Source organism: Ischnura elegans, chromosome 4 (assembly GCF_921293095.1).
Source record: "Ischnura elegans chromosome 4, ioIscEleg1.1, whole genome shotgun sequence".
Classification (NCBI taxonomy): Eukaryota; Metazoa; Arthropoda; class Insecta; order Odonata; family Coenagrionidae; genus Ischnura; species Ischnura elegans.
In genome coordinates this window covers 24,604,985-24,628,255 of record NC_060249.1, presented here as the reverse complement: position 1 = coordinate 24,628,255, position 23,271 = coordinate 24,604,985, and the positions used below count along the sequence as shown (strand labels likewise).

Genomic DNA, 23,271 nt, shown 5'->3' with positions numbered 1-23,271 from the left:
AAGAGACGTTTTATCATTTCTCAACGTGGTTAAGTATTGGTTCGCTAGCGTGAATTCCCAAAAAATGACACGCAAAAACCTGTACCGTCACCTCATTTAGTTTTCGTGTTCCTTTCTCCGCCGTATTGAAAGTTAGGCAAAGGATCATTGACATAGAGAAAAGATTTTCTTAGTTTTAGCACTAAAAAATAGTCGCGCCATAATCGTAAATAAATACAGTGTGGAAAGAGCAAAGAAATTAATTTCAATTGAAAAGTCCGCTGAGAAGAAGAGAGACAATTATAAGCGCGGCACCATTTTCCCGATAGTGAAAGATACTTCTTCCGCCTCTCTCCGGTTAATAACTTCCCCCGTTGCAGGTAAAGATGAACCATGCCCTTCTCCACAATCGGGGAACGTTCCCAGTGGGTGGGGTGAATAAGAGTGGGATGGGGATTGCTTGAGGGAAGAAGTGTGGTCAGCACAAGGACTGGTGAAGGGGGCAGGACAAAGAAGGGTGGGGAAATGGCCTTCAGCTCTGCCTCAGTCTACTTTTGGGGGCAGTATTTTTTTGCGACGCACACAAGCTCAGTCTCCTTAGGGAGGGAGTGAATGGGAAATGCTGGGGAAGGAGTGGTTTGGGATGCGTAAGGTGGGTGTCAGCAAGATCAGCCAAAGGCGGCAGGAGGGAGGCTTTGGAAAGACAGAACCCCAGCATGGGAGAACGGGGAAGCGCATGAGAAGAAAGTTCATGGTTAGACTTGGAAGTGCGTCTTCATTACGAGAAGCCTGAAATATAAATTGGCGGTAAATAGAGCCCAGTACTTAAGATATTTAAGTTGTTCATTCACAAGGGCCAATATATACACGAAAAGATATTATGGCGCGGATTGCATGTATCAACGACCATTTCGGGATGTTATTAATTTCTGTTCCCATTTATAAAAGTAGCAAATAGATTTGAAAGAATGATATCATGAATAAAAATATCTAAATCGATATCCAAACGCACATGAGCAAAATAGATGAATGTATACATACCGATCCATCGCAAGTAATACCGCTCAAGCTTCTTCCGGTATAGGACTTTAAAATCCTGGATAATGCCTTGGTCCAAGGGCTGGGACTTGCTAGTCGAGTTCGGGGGTAAAAAGAGGACTCGAACATTAGCCAATTTTAGATCTTCCACGTATTTATGAACGGTGGCATTATCCATTATTAAAACAATTTTGCTGTTCTCTCCGGCAATTTTTCTCTGTAGACGTATAACCGTTTGCTGGAAAATTTCTCGGGTCATCCAGCTGTTTTTATTTGCATGGTAAAAAACGGGGAGGGCTTCCAATTTTACATGTTTTAAGCACCGTGGCCTTTCAAATTTCCCAATGACAACGGGCTTATTTTGTCCGTGCCCGTTTGGTTGACGCACAGCCCCACAGTAACACGCACTTCACTCTTTTTCCCCCCATGGCACCTTTGCCCTTTGAAATCCAGGGTTGCGTCAGATAATGCATTAAAAAATAGCCCAGTTTCAGGGGCCAGCGAGGGTGAGCTCGTCGAGGAAAGGGTCCCGGATTAGGGACCCTTCGAAGTGCTTCGGCGAAAAGTAGTCAAGTAGTCTTCGAAGTACGTTCACAGCAGTGCAAAGGGTTAATTAGGGGTGTACGAAATACTCCGCGCGACCTTCCTGACATGTTAAACTACGAATTATTGTCGATGCTATGTTTACGAACAGGCACGTAAATAGGGGCATAATGTCAGCCGCGATATTTTAACTGAACTCCTACTCCCCCTAAATTCCCACAGTGAGATTTTTGGCGACCCATTTCTCTCCAAAGTTGCATTATCATTTACGATTTCGCACTTTTGATGGACCACAGTTGGAAGCGCTGATTTTTTAGCTACTTACGCCGGCGTAACTAGTTTTGTTGACAAATTTTTCGCCGTAGTTCGTATAAACGAATGCCATTTGCTCCTAGGGACCGAGCCGAGGTTCGTAAATTCAAAAAATTTCGTATAATCGAAACTTCGTATAATCGAATAGCGCCATGTATTTAGCATAGGCTTTTCACCGGGACCGCCATATCACTTCGTATAATCGAAAACTTCGTAAAATCCTGCTTCGTAAAATCAAGAGTTTACTGTACATTAATAAATATTATCTACTCACTCATACGAAGGAATGCAATCCCTTCCCTCCTCCTCATGGAAATGGCTTCTGGATGGGCCTTCAGTGCAGTGGCTTAACCCCGAATCGGAATCGGACTGAAATTTAAAAGGGTAAATGTTGAAATATATTAAAACTCAATTACATATATAAATTTCCTATCTTTGTCGCACACATTCAATTTTTTAACCAAAGACTGAAAGGGCCTTTAATTGGTTAGGACCCAACTGCATATCACCATTAGCACATTCCTTAACTTCTCTTTAAAAATATCTGCTCACTGGGCTTTTGTTTTGTCAAGTCAATATGGCTAACACCTTCATAAAAATTTTAAGCATGCACAATGGCTGGCGTACTCCTCAGAATAATACATAAGAAAGGCCATCAGAGCAATTTCAGTTGGCGTAGACTTTATCAGCAAAGGAGAGTTACTGGGCACAAATGATCTACTTGAAAAATAAGCCGTCCTCCATCCATTTCTCCACTTGTTAAAAAAATATTAGGAATGCATCAGTTACGTTCTTCGGTTCTTGGTTCCACCAGTTGTTAAGGAATAAATCAGTTCTGGGAACTGATGCCAAAAAGAACAGAAAGAACTTAAATGGCTTTAAAAAAACTGAGAAATAGCACGGTTTTTAAAACCAGAAATAGAGACTAGAGATGGGTCGGTTCCAGTACCCAGTTCTCGGTACTGCCAGTTCTTAGCCTGTGGGAACAGTATCAAGAACCGATCGCATAAAGACAGTACTATGGAACTGGCTCGGAAAGGTGGCAAGGATTTGTTTTTGAAGAAAAAAGATTTAAAAAAAGCATCTATTACTTTCCGATCGCATGGTATCTAACTTTTTTTTCTTATGAGAGTTGCTCCCTAACACACTCCTTTAAGGGTTCATCAGTTAGTTGCTCTCGACAACATTGTAACATTTCCATAGCCACAAGCACTTAGGCTCTTCTAGTGTCCTTCAAAGAGTTCTGCCCCAGCAACTCACCCAACACAGCTGACCCTCGCTAATCCCTAAATGAGGCACCGAGGCCCAACCGTTAAAACGGGTGCAAATAATAGACAGTGAAAACTTCGAGAACGGCTTGAGCAGGCAGCTGGAACGGTCATTGCACTTGATGGGCCATAACTGTTAGAAGGAGTTACTGAGTCAGTAACTGAATGCGAGGACAGCCAATGGCGTTTATTTGTTGAGACGAAAGAGTTGAGATTATAAATATATGAAGAGGCAGTGGGAGCAATGGCTGGGGCGAGGATGAGCACATTAACCGGAAATTCATGTGTAATTATACATATACGTCCTTAAATTCGAGTGGAAAGGCACAATATGGAGTTCATTCAAAACCATAAACTGATAAGAAAATAAAAAAATCACCAAGTAACTGAATTAAATGAATGGGGATAAGTTGTAACACTGATTTCTGAAATTATAAGAGAGAAAAAAATTAGCCTACACAGGGACTCTAACCCGGGATGCACGCTGCAAAAGATATTGAGGAGCATCTCTGACCGCTCAGACACCACGGTAGTTGAGAGGGAGCCATTACTCTGTGGAAGTTATAATGCGAAAAATCTTAAATGCAAAATTCTCTCAAACCTGGGCCTATGTGGAAGAAAGTGGTGACACTTTTTCTACATTACCTACATAGTTTCAGAAAATAACATCGCCATTCAGATTCCGAACATCACTCACGCAATGCCTCCTTGTTAGAGCAAAAACCAGTCAAATACCACTACTTATGTTTTTTAATCTGAAAAGACAGTTTTTCGTCCTACTTATCGACACATGAAAACAAGGTAATGACAGCTCAATGATAATTAAAGAGTAAAAGAATACAAATAAACAAATGAAATCACATATTGCATAAAACCAAGTTAAATAAGTTATTTAACAGAAATTTAATTCAGAGAGAAAGCAGTTACTGCAACATACTTCTAATAAGACCTAAAACATAGACAACAAAGTATGATTTTTATACGTATATTTGACAATGTAATCAAAGCGATTCCACAAACCTGTTGTTCTTCAGGACCAGAACAGTCATCTGCATGCCTGTCATCAGCAAAAGAGGTTCTCGTTCCAGATGCAATGGCAGCACTTCCCCCTCTTCCGCTATCTACAGAGTCATATTTTGCAGACAAACCTATTATAATAATTGCAGTATAAATTACTATCCCCATTCAGCATATTAAGGCATTTCCTCCCTCAATATTTAAACACCCTCAAATGACTGCATACTACACTTAAAACAGGGTTCCCACTCTACCTAAATTATGAAATTCACGGTTTTTTCAGGTTTTCACGGTCTTAATGTCGTCAAATTCATGGTCCATTTAGAGTCAACAAATAGGACAATCACCGGCCGTATATTAACTAAAAATTAACGTACGCGACATATGCCGTGAATGTAAAGGCAGCAATGAAAAGTGGTATCTGTTATGAAGTCAACGTTTGGAAAATTCAGGGCCAACTAAAGGCCCAACCTAACTGCGCTCTTGCCCGGACGCCGAATACCATGGCCTCATTTAATATGCGAATGCCCTTAGGACCTTCTTCTGTCTGAACACCGGAAGTCCTTTTTTAATTCCTCGCCCAGCGATTGTTTTTTTGCGCACGTTGTTACCGCACAGTAACCAAATGTCCCTTACCCAATCTTTCTGAGATCGCGGAAAATATTTGTTAAAATTGTTTATAGAATGTAATAAATCAATTTCATATAATTGCAGTGGAACCTCGATCTATCGTTTTTCAGGGGGATGGGCAATAAAAACGATGAATGTGGGAAAACGACCGAGCGGGAATATTTGGATAGGTTGCCTATGTCCCAGGAACGCAGGATTTTAGCGCGTAATTATTATATTTGTTAAAGGATTCAAAGAAGATTTCAGCCAATTACAGGAATACTAGTACTTCATCGAGACACTTAGGTCATATTGTTTCGAATAATATCTCTTTCAAATATCCTAAAGGAACACGCCACCTCACTAAAAATGTTTGCTCTCCACTCGGCATTTACCCTGCTATAATGGATTTCTCTCTGATGTAAAAATCCATGAGACGCCATTTCCAGTACACGTATTCACTAGAGCAATGTTCATGTTATGCCTAAAACAACCGCTTTAGCCGGCGCAGTGATTGGTTGTGAGATGGATCATATAGGCCAAAAAAAGTCAATTATTTGTATTGTTCGTCTAATAAATACAGTGGAACCTCGTTTTATTGTTTTTCAGGGGGATGGATGAAAAAAACGATGAATGCGGGAAAACGATCAATGCGGGAGAGTTTGTCCGGGTTGCCTATGTCCCAGGAAACGCTGGATTTTTGCGAATTATGACATTCATTAATGGATTTAAAATAGATTTTAGCTGATTACAGGAATATTATTCCTTTATTGAAACACTTAGGTCATATTGTTGATTCGGATTATATCTCTTTCAAATATCCTGAAGGAACCCGCCTTGCTAAAAAATGTTTCACTCCACTCGGAATTTTCACTGCTATTATGCATTTGTCCGATGTAAAAATTCTTATCCATCAAATGCCATTTCAAGTACACTTATTTACGAGAGAAATATGCGTGTTATGCCTCAAACAACCGATTTCGCCGTCGCAGTGATTGGTTATGAGATGGATCAAGAAGGCCAAAAATAGTTTATTAATTGAAATGTTCCTTTCTTGAAATTAAATTTTTAATATGATTGAGGCAATGTGGTGTTAATCGTCAGCGGCATGCCCAAATGATCCTCGGCTTCATCCCACTTCTTGTTTTCACCAGGGATCTCGCTCTACCCCTATCCCTGCCGTCATGTACTAGCGAACATACCGAGGCGTGCTGTAATATTCACGCATTTCTAGCCCGGATTCTTTTCTTCGTCTTCAATTATTTTCAGTCTATCTTTTAAAGTTCTCACTCGTGTCTTCGAAAGGGCCATGGTCCGAAGACGAATAAGAATAAAACTAATAAAAATGAAACCGGACTCTATAGAACCCACACGGAAAACACTCGCCGGTTTTAAGTCAACCCACCCTGGAAAGTACGGAACCACTCGTACGAGGTGAAGTTCGGCACTAATGCTATCGCGTACGGCGTAAGCAGAGCTTACTGCAGAGGGTGAAGCATGACCATAAGACTGCGCAAATTTTTTATCCTACAGAGAAGGCAACTTACCCACTCATTTCTAACAATAAGTCGCGTAGCTCTAGATGAGCGGATGAATTCAGTTTGCTAGTAGGGAGAAACAAAATATCCTGAGAAGACATCACTTCGTTAGCACTTCAGACAAGTGAGACTTGTAGCGTAACTCGTAAATTGTAACCAGACGCCCTGTTTTCGAAAAAAATCCGCATCAACTGCCGTGAAGCTCTCTATCAGCTGCGAGGATATCGATATTCGCCAGATATCACCATCGTATTATTCCAACTATTTCCTAGCTTAAAATGGTTAAATAACGTTAGAAATACATCGTGTTTGGTATCATTCTTTTTTGAATTACGTGCACACCTCTAATATCTCAATCTAATAAAAATATAATACCAATTGCCGATATTCATTTTTACACACCTTTCGGGCTAATCGGTGATTCATGCAGCAGTTGACCTCCAGAGGTGGGGATCTTTGAAGCGAGTCAGCTAAAAAAAAGTCAGCGGTCGAGAAAGGGGGAAGCGTGAAAAAGGTTTCTTTTGTTCTCGGGTAACTTGATATTTTCTTTCGAAGCTAAGGTCTTCGTAATACGATCCCTGCTCGAGCTGGGACCTTTTTTTTATTTCGGAGAAGAGGAAAGCTTCAGACAGGGAGAGGCGAGTGCTGAATGGAGGGGGATGCCGGATCTTGGGAAATGCGATAATGTAACTATCCCACGGCACTCAGCTTCTCCCTATCGTATTTCAATCTCCTGGGGAAGATTCAAACTTTGTGTCTGTCGTTATTAGCCATAAACAACACATTGTAAACACTTCGTCTTACTTCTGTCAAACGATGGATGCGGGAAAATTATACGACGGGACCGCGATCTTCGAACGATCAATGCGGGAAAACGATACTTCGGGGAACGATAGATGCGGGAAAACAATGAATGCGGGAACGATAAATCGGGGATCCACTGTATATTTTTCATGTAATTTAGGCCATGTGTAAAGCGTGAACAATGTTGCATTAATCGTCAGCGGCATGCCCGCCTGAACCTCGGCTTCATCCCACTTCTTGTTTTCACCTGGTAGCTCGCTCTGCCTCCACCCCTACCATCATGTGCTAGCGGACAGCCCGAGGCGTTCTCCAATATTCAGGCGCTTATATCCCGGATGCTTTTCTTCATATTCAATTATTTTCAGTCCATCTTGAACTTGTTTTTTCGGAAGGGCAATGGTCCGAAGACGGATAAAAATAAAACTAAAAAAAAATGAAACCTTACTTTATTAAACTCACACGAAAAACACTCGCTAGTTTGAAGTCAACCCACCCTGGAAAGTACTGAACCACTCGTGCAAGGTGAAGTTCGGAACTGATGCTATCGCATACGTCTTACGCAGAACATACTGCAGAGGGTGAAGCATAAACATATGACTGCGCCATGAAATTTTTTGTTCTAAAGAGAAGGCAACTTACACATTCTTTTCTAATTATCGTAGCGCCAGATGAGTAGATGAATTCGGATTGTTAGCAGGGAGAAACAAAATATCTTGTGAAGATATCCCTTCCTCAGTAACTCTTACAACTGAGACTTATAGAATAACTCGTAAATTGATAACTGATAATTACATCATATCCTGTTTTCGGAAAATTGTTTTAAATGCTTAAATAATGTTAGAAATAGATCGTGTTTGGCCTCCTTCTTTATTGAATTACGGGCACTTTACAAATATTTCAATCTAATAAAAGTATAATGCCAATTGCCGAAATTCATTGTTAGACACCTTTTGGGCTAATAGGTGATTCATGCAGCAAGTGACCTCCAGAAACTGGGAACTTTGAAGCAGTTAGACTGAAAAAGGTCAGTGGGTGAGAAAGGGGGGGGCGAAACACGTTTCTATTGCTCTCGTGTAACTTGATATTTTTTTTCGAAGCTTAAGTCTTCGTAATACGATCCCTGTGCGAGCAGAGGCCTTTTTTTTATTTCGGAGAAGAGGAAAGCTTCAGAGGGGGGAGGCAAGTTCTGATTGGAGGGGGACAGCGGATCCTGGGAAATGCACTAATGTAACTATCCCATGGCACTCAGCTTCTCCCTACAGTAATTCAATCTCCTGGGGGTGTCTGTCGTTATTTGCCACAAACAACACGTAGTAAACACTTCGTCTCATTTTCATCAAACGATGGATGCGGGAAAATTATACGACGGGACCGCGATCTTCAAACGATCAATGCAGGAAAAAGATACTTCGGGGAACGATGGATGCAGGAAAAAATTACATTTCCTTTCATCATCATCATTGGTCAATAATCCTAAGATTGGTTTGACGCAGCTCTCCATTTCTCTCTCCAATCCGCTAATCTTTTCATAGCTACATATTTCTTCTCTTTTACATCCTTTATAACCTGTCTTATATAACTCATTCGGGGCCTTCCCTTCCATTAGTCCTTCAACGATTGTCTTCACCAGACCATCGTGCCTCAAAATGTGGCCAACTAAGTTGTCCCTTCTTCTGCATAAGGTTTTTAGGAGGTCTCTCTTTTCTCCCACTCTTCTTAGCACTTCCTCGTTACTCACACGGTCAATCCATTTTATCTTCATCATTCTTCGGTAGCACCACATTTCGAATGCTTCCACTCTTGACTTCTCTGCTGCTGTCAACGTCCAAGCCTCGCTTCCATAGAGAAACATACTCCATATGTAGCATCTGATGAATTGTTTCCTTACTTCTATGCTGGTATTTTCAGCTGTAAGAAGATTCTTCTTTTTGTAGAAAGCCCTCTTCGCCTGTGCTATTCTACTTTGTATTTCTTTCTTGCTCCGTCCATCGCTGGTAATTCGGCTTCCCAGGTAAGAAAACTCGTTCACCTCTTCAAGTTTATGCTTTCCTAGGTTGAGGTTTGTTTTAGCCTCCTCCACATTTCCTTTATGGAACTTTATTTGGGACCAGGAACGGCGAACGATGAATGCAGGAAAATTATCAATGCGGGAACGATAGATCGGGGTTCCACTGTATAATGCACTTTGTTTTAAATATATAAAGACAAAATAAATACCTGCTGAAACACGTTATTTTCACTTTTACTTTATTATTCACTTAATTTAAACGAGGTGAGCGTAGTCTATTGAGAGCTATTGTCATAAATTGAAAGCCTATTTGCCATAGAAATGTTTCCTTAAGTAAAATTCCAATGGCAAACTCATATTTCAAAGCATATGGCAAGCACCCTAATTTTGTGTGGGAACCGAACTTCGAGTTACAAATCAGATAATTTTCGTAAATGGTTCATTCTGGGTCCATTAGAAATGCAAGTTATTTCATTCATCCTTTTTCGAATACAAGTCCATCCTAAGCCATCACTAAAATTGAAATGTTTAGACAAAATGACAGACTTCCGCCATTAAAATGGAAAATATCAGTCGATGTGTCATCATATAGTACGGATCAATGACTACACTTTGAATATTCGTGTGTAGAGAAATGCGGAGACTAAGAGTCTGCGCGTGCCTGACCATGAAATATGATTAACATAGCGAATTTGATCAGTCAATCGTAGTATTATTATCCAGATTGAGATATTTTTAAGGTTTCATGGCGAAATTCACGGCTTTTTCCAGGTTATTTCATGGTAGACGAAATTCACGGCTTATTCACGGTTTTAAGGTTTTCACGGTTGAGTGGGAACCCTGTAAAATCCACTGTGCTTAAACATTATATACGTCAAGCATTGAGGCAATTAGTTTTAGAGTTTCACAAACTTAAATAAGAGCATGCACAATTTATACTGAATGGGGAGTAATAATTGAATAATATTCAATACAACTATAAGCTACTCAGATTCCTAACAATTTATTTTTACCTTTACTAAGCATTTCATAATGAATGGGGAGTAATAATTGATAGATGTTCAACACAACTACAAGCATCTCAGATAAGTAACATAACCTCCATATTTTGATGGTTTCATATTTGATTAATAGCCCTCTACTGTTAGAATATCAATGAAATTTTGAAAAATAAAACTTTTACATACACAGTAGCATTTAAATACACTAACTCAAAGGTCACCCCAAGTAGTCCGAGAAGAAAAAGGAAATCAGAGAGAAACAAAATAATATCACAAAGTTCATGCATGACATTTCAGCTCTTGCTCACATGATTGTAAGCTTCCATGGGAGACTAAACAAATTTTAAAGGGGAATAACAAACATAGTTTTAAAGAATAAATAATTTGCTTTGCAACCTGTTAGGAAATAATAAATGCAAGAGTAGTGTAAATTATCTTATTTTAAAAATTCAATCAAGATGACAATTTTACCAAATCCTTATTACATATTGTGCTACCTTCCTGATAGGTTAAACACTGCATTCCAGTATCACTGGCAAGTAAGACAATTCATATCGCTACACAGCACAAATATTTCAATTTTCAAGTTACAGGCAAGATTTAAACACATACACTATAAAGCAAAATTTGTAATGGAAAAAGCTTTTTCAGGTATTTCCAGGTCTTTTTCTAAAATGGTAATATTGTACCATGCATCAATACATATATAAATATATTAAGTATTTCTAAAAGTATCACATTGTAGTTTGGAACACGTCAGACTGACTCAGGAAGAGAGCTAGTACGACCAAATAAACATTATGTATGTCCATTATGATCCTCTACATGGCATGCTACAGTTTAAATTTCATGAGTTTAGTTGTTTGATAACTGAGTCAACAACGCACCATGATTCTGGAAATGGATAAGCTAAATTTTGAGTTGATGTAAAATGCATCATAAAACATGTGACTCCAACAGATATTCTAGAAGTAAGGCCCTCCTCTTATTAAAATTCACAGCCTATGCTTAGAAAGGTTTTTAATCTGTGGCATTGGGCTTCTGTTGATTACTTTCTCTTCCCAAACTTGTCTTGGAGAAACAAGAAATGTCTTGGAGAATAAAGATTTTCTTAAATGATAAGACCATAACTGATATGACCGCTTATTTTTCATTGTAAGATAGATAACTGGTAGTACTGAATACTTAGTTCTACTCCTAATACATTGGAGAGCGAGTCGACTATGTTGACTGATCACTAAATCTTATCGTAAAATTAACATGTCTTATTTGTCAGGCCAAGAACCTCAGGAACTTTGCCAAACACCCCCATGGCCATATAAATTTTTGTCTCTTACCTCTGTAAGAGTTAGTTTTGAAGTGGACAGATGCCTTCCTCTTTGCATTTACAGGCCTTCTGCAGCTCCTTGCCTTTTTGATAATAGTTTTGGATTCCAGATCATCCTCATCACTCACTATCTCTAAAAACCAATGAAAAATTAATTTTTAATATACACACAAATCTATATCTATAATTAACCTCATCACAAGCTTTTATAACTGATTGTGATGTTTTTAACTCTAGAATTTTGGTGTGGTCATATTTACCACAGCTGATATTTAACCTATACGTAGTCACTAGATTTAAAAGCTGAGTGGTTACACTTCACAGCTGGTTTTATTTCCAACCCTTTGGTATTCACATGCCCGTACAGGAAGTGATGGGCTGGTCATGAGCAACCAACATGTGCAATGTACCCTCTGACATCTGGCTTTTTCCATCTACCACACCACAACTATTTTTTCCATTTTATGTTGTGCATTTTTACCCCTTTCTTTCCTCTTCAGTGATTTTATATTGTATGACCACACCAATGGCATTGGGTGCGTTAAACAGGGGTAATATCTACTTCTTATAATCTTTGCATTGCATTTAAGTCAAAATTTGTATTTGAATAAATATAAAAATGTGCAATACCAGGTAAAATTATAGCAACAAATTAAGGACCAATAAGATGGCTCAGACTGAAATGATCCTCAAAAACAAGAATTAACACAAGGACTTTACCCTTGGTAAGTCTGATGGGTAAACAGTAGGACCCAGCCACAAAATCTGGGATGAGTTGGCCCATATTCTTGCCCTCCACAGGCCATCAAAAACTTTGGAACATAAAAAAAGGTACTATCGCTAATGCATATATTGAATGAGACTATTTACATTCAATATCATTGATCTAATGCTGTGAGACAGCCTCCTCACAGTTTGCACAAAACTGGTCCTTTTGACCTCTTTGATAAGACCTTTCAACCAGGAATCATTAAGCATCTATCACCAACATAATTGAATACAAAATCTTTGCTGACCACTGTATGACAGTCAAAATAAACAACAATTGGTTGATAATTGTCAAACAAAAAATATTTTCTTGATACCTTAAATAAATAAATATGGACAAAAAAATGCCTTCTTAAAGTAATTTCACCTTTTCCATTAAATTTTAGTGTGCATTTTTGAGCCACTCAGAATTTCCTCGACGAAACTGACTCTAATTGCTGGCACACGATACTTCTCTGTTTCCTTAGATACCCAAAAAAATGGTATTGTATCATCTTTTCAAAATTCTAAGGGATTCGAGTGATCCCTAATTGCTCTCCTTTCTAAGCGGAGCATATGCATTTCTTAACATTTAATTAAATGGTGCATGATGTATAGTCTGAGTACAATACGTGCCATCATTAGAACTTCTCGCAATGGAAACAATTGAGAGTGGCAATTTTCAAAATACGTATAACTGTGCTGGTAGTGGGCCACAATAGGAATTATTCCAGCCAAATGCTGGCACAATATTCAATGCTTTAGTGCAGCAACAAATTCCACTTGGGGGATGATAACTTGAGATACAAAATAAGGGGGGTGTAATATTGTGCCCGCAGCATTACAATAACAGCGCAGCCGCATACAGATAGAGAATGGCCCTAGAAAGGTATTGACAATAAATTGAATACATTACCTAGAGGAACATATTGCTCTGTTCTTTGAAAAGCTGTAGCCATTGGGAGTCTCCGGGAAACATTCCGCTTCACTTCATTTCCGACAGTATTCCCTGGTAACTGATGGCTCATACCAATTCTAAAAATTATGAAAAATAATTTTCCTCAATGATACATATGCATATTTAACAGATACAGTGGAACCTTGTTAAAGTGAGTACAGGCTATTAGGAGACCCCCCCCATTACGAGAGAAAGCTGAGGCACCGTCAATTGACCCTATGATTAGCATGTAAAAAAAAGTCATTTTCACAAGGCCCTTTTGATGTTGGCACTCGCCATAGCGAGAGTTTCAATCACCGGAAAACCTTCACCAAGAGTCCTTAATCTCTGTAATTACTGGCGATGTTAGAAATGAAGTTAACATGGAGCGATCAGTCTCAAATTCATGTAGTAAACTGTCGTTCGTAAATTAGCCGTTCATGTTGGTGAAAATTTTGCGGCATTAACATTTGCGAATGCTCAAATGCTTCTTTTGTTCATCGGGTGGAAGAAAGCAGTCAGCAGCATACCCCCATGTCCGTGAGTTGCGTGAATAGAGAGCATTTGAAGGTAGACACCATGATCAAAAAACGAAAAACACGTCTAAGCAAAAAAATTAAAATAATAGAGTAATATGAGAGTGGCATAATTGATTTATCTTCCTATTCAATCTTCACGATTTAAAAACAAAAGCTCCCAAGGAATTCAGATCATGAAGATTTAGAAGGAGCTTTGTACGGGTGGTTTTGCCTACTTCAATTTGCTGGAACTACTGAGAAAGGGGCCATGCTTAAGGCTAAAGCAGAGTATTTCAGGGATAGATTGAGAATCGAGAACTTTGAGAGTTCTTAAGGTTGGTTATACTAATTCAAGGCATGAAAGCGTGATCTCCCTTCATAATTGCTGCTGATAACTGCGGTGTAAACCCGAAGTCGTGCAAGAAAGGACTCTGATCCTATCGGAATATCTTAGGAGGTATTCCCCGGGTGATATAACATAGATGAAACGGAACTCTTTTTTACAGCCCATACCTGACAAAACCCTTGCAGCATGAGGTATTTCTTGCAATTATGCTTCTAGAGGCAGGTAGTGTGCCTTAGCAATGGCATATGTTAAGAGCTTATGCTGCGCTTTTATTTTATTTAATTAAAAAATTCTGCATTCCTTTTTCATATTTCGCACAGTCATCTTTGAGAATGTTAAATCGATATTTTCATAGTTTCAATAGTTTCAAGTTTTGGTGGCCTCAGGGTCCATCAGATGCATATGCCTTTCCATTTCTTTGTCGCATATATTCCCCATGTGAGTTACTCGCAGTTTGTTGCAGTTTGCCTTTTTTTTACTTAAGTGACATCAGCATAATATGCATTATATTTTTCGTGAAATAATATCACATTAATATCTTTTCTTACATTTCCAATTTCAATTCAAATCATTTTCATTGGAGTGCCGTGGTACAATCATTGTATTATTTCAATGACGTCGCAAGCGTAACACTAAAAAAGGAACTTTTATTTTAAACATCGGGATTTTTAATCACATCTTTATGCATGCTTTTTACCATAGATAATTTAACTTTTTCTTTAGCAAACTTTTTACAGTAGATAATGAAGATATTACATTGGATGAATCTTCCGAGGCAGGATCGTTCTACCACCTTCCGTTTTCATCAGCAGAAACAAATGTGATACGTTATTTCACATAACTGCCGCATATCGTACAGGAACTATGTACATTAGGCCGGCCCTTATTTTTCAGAATTGCAAAAAGTTATGTTTTCCTAGTCTCAAAATGACTCATATGAGGTTTATATCCACGTGTAAAAATTTGGTTACTTTAAAATAACGGCAACCCGTGCCCTAAGGGCCCTAAGTACTGAGGACCCTTAATTGAGATTTTTGGGGCCGAAAAAGTACTACTCCTATGTAAAACGTAAAAGTAAAGCCCTTTAGGGCCCATTTTCTATTTGTTTTGATCTATCTCTAAGCGTTTAGGAGATATCGTCCGTCGTAATGCTATCCATCCCTCAGGACGCCACCCCGCACCGCGGCGCCGCTGAGGTACGGCCAGCACCACTTACTAGAGACTTCCCCTCCACCCCCTCGGCAATGAATTTGCTCCTGACGACAAGATTTACATGCTAGTGGTACAGTTTTGAACAGGATGTTCCTCTTGTATCATGATTAATGTTGTTAAAGCCTACAATGTCAATTTTAACCCTCAAAGCCGTCCTATGTACTAGGTACCGCCCCTTAAACCTTAATTTGTTGCCGCCATACGGCCGCGAACCATTCCAGAATGCTTTGTTCCAAAGTGCTCTTTATGTACAAAATATTATAAGAATGTGATACAATTATGTCTGTGAGTTATAAAGGAATGAAAGAAATGAGTAGGGCTTCCTGGGCTCCAGCAGTAGATAGAAATATTCAAGGAAGAAGACGCGAGGCAGTCAGTCCATGGATGTAGATCAATGTGGAGAGATAGTTAATTAATTCTTGTGTATAGTGTGCAAAGGATAGGAAGTGCTAAGTTTTTTTAAGGATTTATGGAGAAAAGTGGTGAAATAACTAGTTTGTCATGAATACACGTGACTTTCATTTTAAGAATAGGCCAAAAAGGAAAGGCATCAAGACTAAATCCAGGCATTGAACTGGTTGGAAAAGAAAGTGAGGAAATACTTCCCTCAAAGTTACCTACAGTGAGAGAGTACTGTGTGTTTTTTCTATGAACATATGGGTTCGAAATGTATGAGACTTAGTGCGTGAAAAATCGTAAGAATTGCGTTTCATCCATGGTACAAAACGAGAATTCCTATTATTATGGAAAATAAGGCGATTGAGAAGTTAGAATAATTACTCAAAGAATGGTTGAACGTTCGACGACATAAAGAGAGAGCGGGAACTAAAGTGTAGATGAAGAGAATATTTCGTGACAAAACTTGATGATTTGTTTGACATTGCAAGGAGCGGTAGAATTGAATTTTTGACGCACGAAGAGGAAAGTGCTGTTAATCTCTCGGATAAATGTGCTTGGGCTGAAGAAGTAAAAATTTTACGCAATCAAAGAGGAGCACGAAATGCAGTTATTGGTGGAATACATTTCAAAATATTCAAGAAGAAAGATACAGATGTGGTTCTCCGCTCCTTGTACTTCATCTGCTCCCAACAGTGACCCACAGTTCCTAAAAAGACTTACTAATTACGAAAGTCTTAACAAGGACATAGCAAAAGCAGTACAAAAGGGCCACCCGGCTTGAAGCCCGAATAGCCTTTTTTGAAAATATTCGCCAGGAAAGCATCAGATTTTACTTCAGTACAAAAGAGGTTTTCAAACCACTAGTGGTACCTGAGTGAGGAGTAGGTAGGCCTGTCATTCTTTGATGAATTCTTTTCTAGATGTGAAAAGGAAAACGTGATACGCCGTATGCGTTTCATGTACATGTAAGGGAAATTATGATCCACCGAAGAAGGCATTCCGTAAACATAAAGACATGACTAAGGTATCTATATCAAATTTTGTCACCACTAATTCGAGAAATCTATTTAATACATTGTAAATATGCACTGCATTCTTTGATATGCCCATGCGAGAATGGGAAGAACATCCAAGAACGATTTGTAAATTATTCGGGGTCCTCAAGTGGGAAATGATTGCGCAGAGAGGGAGGTGAAACCAATTCAAGATTTTAAGTCAGTCACGTAGAAGGAAGAATGCTTTCAACATTTATTACTAAGTGTGAATTTTCATCGTAGTTTAACCCCTAACGTGCAAAAAGACACTTTAAATGCCGATTATGGGGTGTCAGTGAAAGAGTAGAAATCACTGAAAATGTATTTTATTTTGGTTGATATGCACTTCAATTCATGGACAGAGTGAAAATAAATTGATCACTTGGATTGGAAATATTGTAATGGCAATAAAATTCTTTCTAACGTAAACACATTTCTTCAGAGGGTAGATCTTGCCAGTAGGAGAAAAAACTTTGTCGAGGGAGGGGAGGGGGTGGAGGGGAAGTCTCTAGTAAGTGGTGCGGCCGTACCTCAGTGGCGCCGCGGTGCGGGGTGGCGTCCTGAGGGATGGATTGCATTACGACGGACGATATCTCCTAAATGCTTAAAGATAGATCAAAACAAATAGAAAATGGGTCCTAAAGGACTTTACTTATACGTTTTGCAAAGGAATAGTACTTTTTCGGCCCCAAAAATCTCAATTAAGGGTCCTAATTACTTAGGGCCCTTGGGGCACGGGTTGCCGTTATTTTAAAGTAACCAAATTTTTACACGTGGATAAAAACCTCATATGAGTCATTTTGAGACTAGGAAAACATAACTTTTCGCAATTCTGAAAAATAAGGGCCGGCCTAATGTACATACACCAATGGAGGCATTAAATAATCGCGATGCAGTTTTATCAGTAATTATTTGAATTTTCAGTGGAAAATACCAAAATAATAGAATGATCACGTAAATGCACTATTAAATTATATGCATAGAAAAATGGCATGTTGGTTGTGCATTGGTATGATGATTCAAAAAGCAATGCTTTGCACGGTTTTTATTCAGTATGGTGCTTATAAATCGACAGGTTGTTATTACAGAAAGGAAATTAAGTGATGCAAAAAAACATCGCCTTATGTCTAGATTTATGCTTACGTTTATCAGATAGAAATTTCTCTGTCGCCGTCTCAATCCTGTTCCTGTATAAGTGTTCATAATAGGTACACTGTCCATTGCTTGCTCTACCTCTGGTAAAGCGACAATTTGCTACAGCGAGTGTTTACTTGAGCACTGTGGGGTCTCATTTTATCGAGGTTGCACTGTATTGCCACAATAGATATAACACCAAAAGAAGAAACTAGATGTGAAGGCTTAAACATTAACAGTATTTATGCATGCATTATAGTCACTCCAATGAAAGAAGTTTAATTACAATTTGAACATCAGAGTATAGATGGGGAAGCAATGTTGCCGGATGATGGAGATGACCATCATGTCCCCACAAGGCAAGATATGCTGTAAGTCTCTACACTAATCTCTGACAACCTTAACAGGGGAAAGAAGAAATGACAGTCATCAGGTACTGACTGGCCCTGGTATTTGAACAGCCCAGAATGCACTTCTCTCTTCTTTTCCATTGTCATTGAATTTTATCACCATGGAACTACCTCTAAATACCATGTTATAATAGGGGATGGTAACTGATACCGCATTTTTATCTATCCACCAAAATTAGCTTTATGTAGCCAAAGTTGATAAAAACCATCCAGCATACCCCCTTAACCAGCATAGTAGCCACGACCAAGCCAAATATAGAAGCAATGGTTAATGGCATTACTTTTGTATGCTCATTTGCACACAAAGTCATGGATAAAATACTTGCATCACCATTATCCCTCACCTTACAAAGCTTTCCCCTCCATGAGCTGAATCACCAGGAACGATAGCATCCATACGATTGGAAAATTCCTTTTCCGATGGGGAGTACCCATTAGCAAAATCATGTGACTTCCCAACAGGAGAGACATTCGGAGACAAAGCAACCGAATATATTGAGGGGCGGGGAGCTGCCTTTCGATGATACAATGGGCTTCCTCTTCGGGCATTTTTTGTTCGAATGGGAGTACTTGAAATAGCATGCATTTCATTAATACATGAGCTCCTTTGCTCTCCATCACTCACTTCAATCCTCTGCACACATCGCTGCATGCGTGTCACAACTGTGCCCTCCATGCTCATCTGAAATAAAAAAACATTTCTACAATAGCAACAACTATATTTATGAGGTCATATAAATAGACTATAGCAACCTATCAAACGTTCCTCCCATATTTGAAGATGACTTTAAAGGGCAACTTTTAAGCAAGGGAGTTCTACAGGCATGAGTGCAGTGGCAGATCTAATGGGGCTAAAGGAGCTATATCCACCCTCTTCAATATCCAATTTACACTAGATAGTATGGAAATTTTGTTCGGACCCCTACTACTGATGGGAGTTTACCCCCTACTTAATGCCCCTCCCCCCTGTCCCTATCCTGGATCTGCCACAGCGTGAGCTTTTGTACAGCTCTTCCTTCGAACATTTCTAAATGGGTGAGAAATTCTCGTGACTGAAACTAGGCAAAGAACAAGAATGCTATTCCATCATCATTCCCGTAGATGATGGTGATTTTGGGCATCGGAAACGTTGGCAGCATTTCAGTTCCTGATCCGATGGCAGTCCCAAGAGCTTTTCACAGTCTAATCGCAAGGAGAGCAAGCAACCCTATTTGCAAATAAATTTTTCTCTATACATACTGAACTTTTAATGAGGAGTTAAAAAGATAATAAATTTTTTCTAATCCTTCACCTCACCTGAAGAGGTCTTTTTCTAATCCTTATTTCACCTGTCTTGACCAAATATCAACCAAAAATTCAATTTTGCAGATTCTCTCAAACGTAGCTACCCTGACATGTGAGCAGATAGGAATTACTAACTTGTTGACCTGAAGGACAAAATAGCGAAGTCAATTCTAAGGGGTGAGAATATTTCTACATTTATGTGACATTGTATGAAAAGTACCATTTTTATTACATGTGTATAATTTAATGCAATAAGTATATATATTTTTGTTCATTATAGTGTATTAAAATCAGTAAAATTATAACCTTTCTTAAAAACAATAATATTTTACTTAAATTGATAAAAAAACCATGGTGGGAACGTAGCTCACTTTCAATTATATCCCTGCAATGGATTAGGTGGAACTCTGAAGAGGCTAGCAGCTAGGGCAAGCTTACAACGTATCTATACTGATCAGATTATGATTCAAAAACAATTGTTTGCCTGGGCCAAAGACAGTGTTAAAAATATGAACTTTGTTTATGTGTGTGAAAAAGGAATAATGGAAAATGGGAGGACACTACACACTCGACATGAAAAAGCAAGACCAATACCTGGAACTCAAACATTTCATACTTTCATTCCAGGAACAAGGAATGAATTAATAATAAAAAAGTTTTCAACAGACACAACCAGTGAAGTGCATGAAACAAATATTCCACAAGAAACATTGTCTCTTGATGAAATTAAAGGTTTTGTCACTTGTGTCCATAGTGATGCGTGGTGGTTAGGTTGTGTCATGAGTGTGAATGTAGCCTCACAGGAAGTTTTGGTCAATTTCTTACATCCCAAAGGGCCATCACCATCATATGTGTATCCTCACCAGCCAGACATTCTTAATATTCCAAGTGAACAAGTTCTCGCTAAGGTTGATCCATGTACTGCAACTGGGCGAACTTACAAATTAACAGCTTTAGACACTCTGTATTCAGAAGAAGCACTTAAGAGGAGGAGGCACTAAATAGTTTTAGGTTACATATCTTCCTGGGTGTTGTGTGGAGCATTAAATTTTATTCTTCTACCAGGTAATTTCTATACATAATGCTAAGTTTTTCTATTGAATGTGAAGTATTATGCTTTCACGATTTTTTTACTCCTGTTCCCAAAGCCATCCCAAAATGAAATTTATACCAAAGATAGAATGCATTTAACTGTTTAACATATTTTTTTCCCGATAAAATTTAAGATACATTTTTTTAGATACTCAAGGTCAAAGGTCACACGGTGTGACCTCAGAATAAAAAAATCAGTATCTTAAAATCTAACATTTTTTACAGAAACTATGTTCCTTTAGCTTTAAAATAAGACCAACAGGCAGATTCTACCACAATTATTAGCAAAGTTATGATTTATTTTTGTAGAGCATGCAAGGGAAAATTTTGCATTTTTTGTCATGTTTGCAACCCTGCTGCATGAATACCGTGTATAGCCGAGGGTCAAAATTTTGTGTACGAGTACAATTTCATGTACTTAAACTTCCTACCATATTTCATGCAAATCTGAGACGGTCGGGTTGGGAGCTGTGATGATTTGGCATGGAATGACCCAACACTGAACCAGTGGAGCAAACTATACTTGATAAACTTGCAGCTACCCCCCAGAAATGTTAGAAAAATAGCCTGACACAGCCTCTTCATTGACTTATTAGAGAATTTTTGAGCTTTGTGAATTAAGGCGATTTGATGATTCATAATTCAATTCAATTTTTTAGGCAATTAAATCCATTGTTCTCAGGTCTTAAACAGTCTTGTCATCACCGTTAATCTCATCTTATCAGTCTTGTCATCAAGAGCAGTCGACTCATGCATACAGACGGATCCAAGTCGGAAGCTGCCTGTGCCAGCGCAGTGTCCTCAGCGTACCACGGCATCAAGCAGTTGCACTCCTAGTTGGTTGCTGACGATTGCAACACTACCACCATCATATGCAACGACTCAAACAACTCGCTACAATCTATCTCCACTATTTTCCCGATGCACCCTATTGCGCAAGATATTCTAATCGCCCCATATAATATCTGTAAACGAGGACACAAAGAGTCATTCTTATGGGTTCGCGGGCACATGGGAATAGCAGGAAATGAAAAGGTAGATGAAGCTGCAAAGGCGGCACTCACGCTGCCGGCTCAGGCTTCGACACTGGTAACCTATCAAGACTGCTCTGTGCAGGATAGTCCTACGGCAGTGGAGAGACGTATGGACGAACATAACACACAACAAACTGAGAATGATCAAACCGGTTACGTCAATGTGGCCCTCTTTTGTTGGGAGGAGTCCTAGGGGGGTCATCATTGCAAGATAGAGAATCGGTCATTCCACCCTGACCCATTCCTATCTCTTCACTGAAGAGAAGACCCCATCGTGATGTGGCTATTGTGACTGCCCTGCAACTGTGAGACACCTCCTGACGATGTGTGTGTGATGAGTACCAGCTTACGTGAGACAGGATAGGCATCTGGGGCAACCTAGAATGTATTCTGGGCGATGACCCTGACCGCCTAGGTCGTGTCATAGAATTGATTAAGAAAACTGGCTTTATAAATTCAATTTGACTGGTTTAACTTTTATATCAATATTCTCAACAGTGCCGCACTAAACTGAAAATATAGTATATGCTTATTTCACAATTTGATTGCACATGGTGCTAATGACCTTAGTTGTTGACACACCCGTAACCCCAAACCTACTACTCATCACGAATACCAGGTAAGGAATTCCAAAATCCCATACACTATTGGATACAATGTGCCACTACATTAGGTGGACAACCAAATAATGTCATCGCCAAAACATACTCGCCAAGACTACGTCTGTAAAAACAATAAAGACTAGACCAAGAATTCCCAATAGTCTTTAAAACATAAACGATATTGCTCCACATATGATCCATTCCAGAACATATGAAGTCAAAATTTCTTACGACGAACTCAATTAAGGACGCCAGAAAAGAGTAAGAGATAGGTACGGTGACAAAATTCATCATTGATAACAGTTTACAATTTTATAACGCTTAAAATCTCGAACTTAGGTTAGATGACAAAAAATCAAGGGCTGCAAACCTACACAATTTTGGTAGACACATAACGCCAAGAGGCTAGATCTCAAAGAGGTCTCACTCCCAAATTCCGAATAAGAGGCAATCCGCAGCCTATCGGTTGTATGACAATGACCCTCAATGATTATCAAATCGTTAACAGCAAACTTAATGGATACCGATGACAAATAAACTGTACAAAACTCCGTAATACCGACCAAAATAATACTGCCTCGATGAAAATATGATAATTAGCAGTATTTGATGACTGAATAATGCTGGTGTTAGCAAATACCGTGTCACGTAGCAAAAATAAACTTGGAAGCACTGTGATCCATAACAAACCGTAACACTCGGAGATAATGGCAAAAAAAATGTTTCATCAACTAATATCAAGTTTACGCAATAGGAAAAAGGTAACAAATAACAACATTGTTTATAATGTCATCGAGGTAAATATTGACCATAAGTAATATATTCAAAAATACGCTCTTGATCACACTCGAGATATAAAATGATGGCATGGTCTTAGTCAGAGTACGCAACTAAGAAATCAGAATATGTACTTACGACATCATGCCTCTGCTGGATATCGTTGAGAGAAACGTTTAACAACTCATTACCAATTTCAAACATTTTTCCGTTAATTTCAGTTTACGCCCGCCATCCAAACAACATCCAACGCCACCTATAAATCGCTTTGTTGTTCCCGCTCTTCTTTTATTAAAATGCG

General features: G+C 38.9%; 1 protein-coding gene across 3 annotated transcripts in view; it reads right to left on the bottom strand.

Moving 5' to 3' along the window:
* LOC124157159 overlaps positions 1 to 23,241 on the bottom strand; it is a 50,801-nt gene extending 27,560 nt beyond the window's left edge. The window contains exons 1-7 of one of the 3 annotated variants that reach the window (XM_046531673.1): positions 23,109 to 23,195; positions 19,478 to 19,608; positions 18,526 to 18,863; positions 13,108 to 13,226; positions 11,455 to 11,577; positions 4,161 to 4,288; positions 2,147 to 2,241 (exon numbers count right to left, since the gene is read on the bottom strand). In XM_046531673.1, the coding sequence (XP_046387629.1) occupies positions 2,147 to 2,241; positions 4,161 to 4,288; positions 11,455 to 11,577; positions 13,108 to 13,226; positions 18,526 to 18,863 (803 nt within the window). In that variant the 5' untranslated portion in view covers positions 19,478 to 19,608; positions 23,109 to 23,195. Of the gene's footprint in view, positions 1 to 2,146; positions 2,242 to 4,160; positions 4,289 to 11,454; positions 11,578 to 13,107; positions 13,227 to 18,525; positions 18,864 to 19,477; positions 19,609 to 23,108 lie in introns of all 3 variants that reach the window. The other 2 variants (XM_046531671.1, XM_046531672.1) reach the window with 2 other exon arrangements.
* Between the last annotated feature and the right edge of the window lie 30 nt (positions 23,242 to 23,271).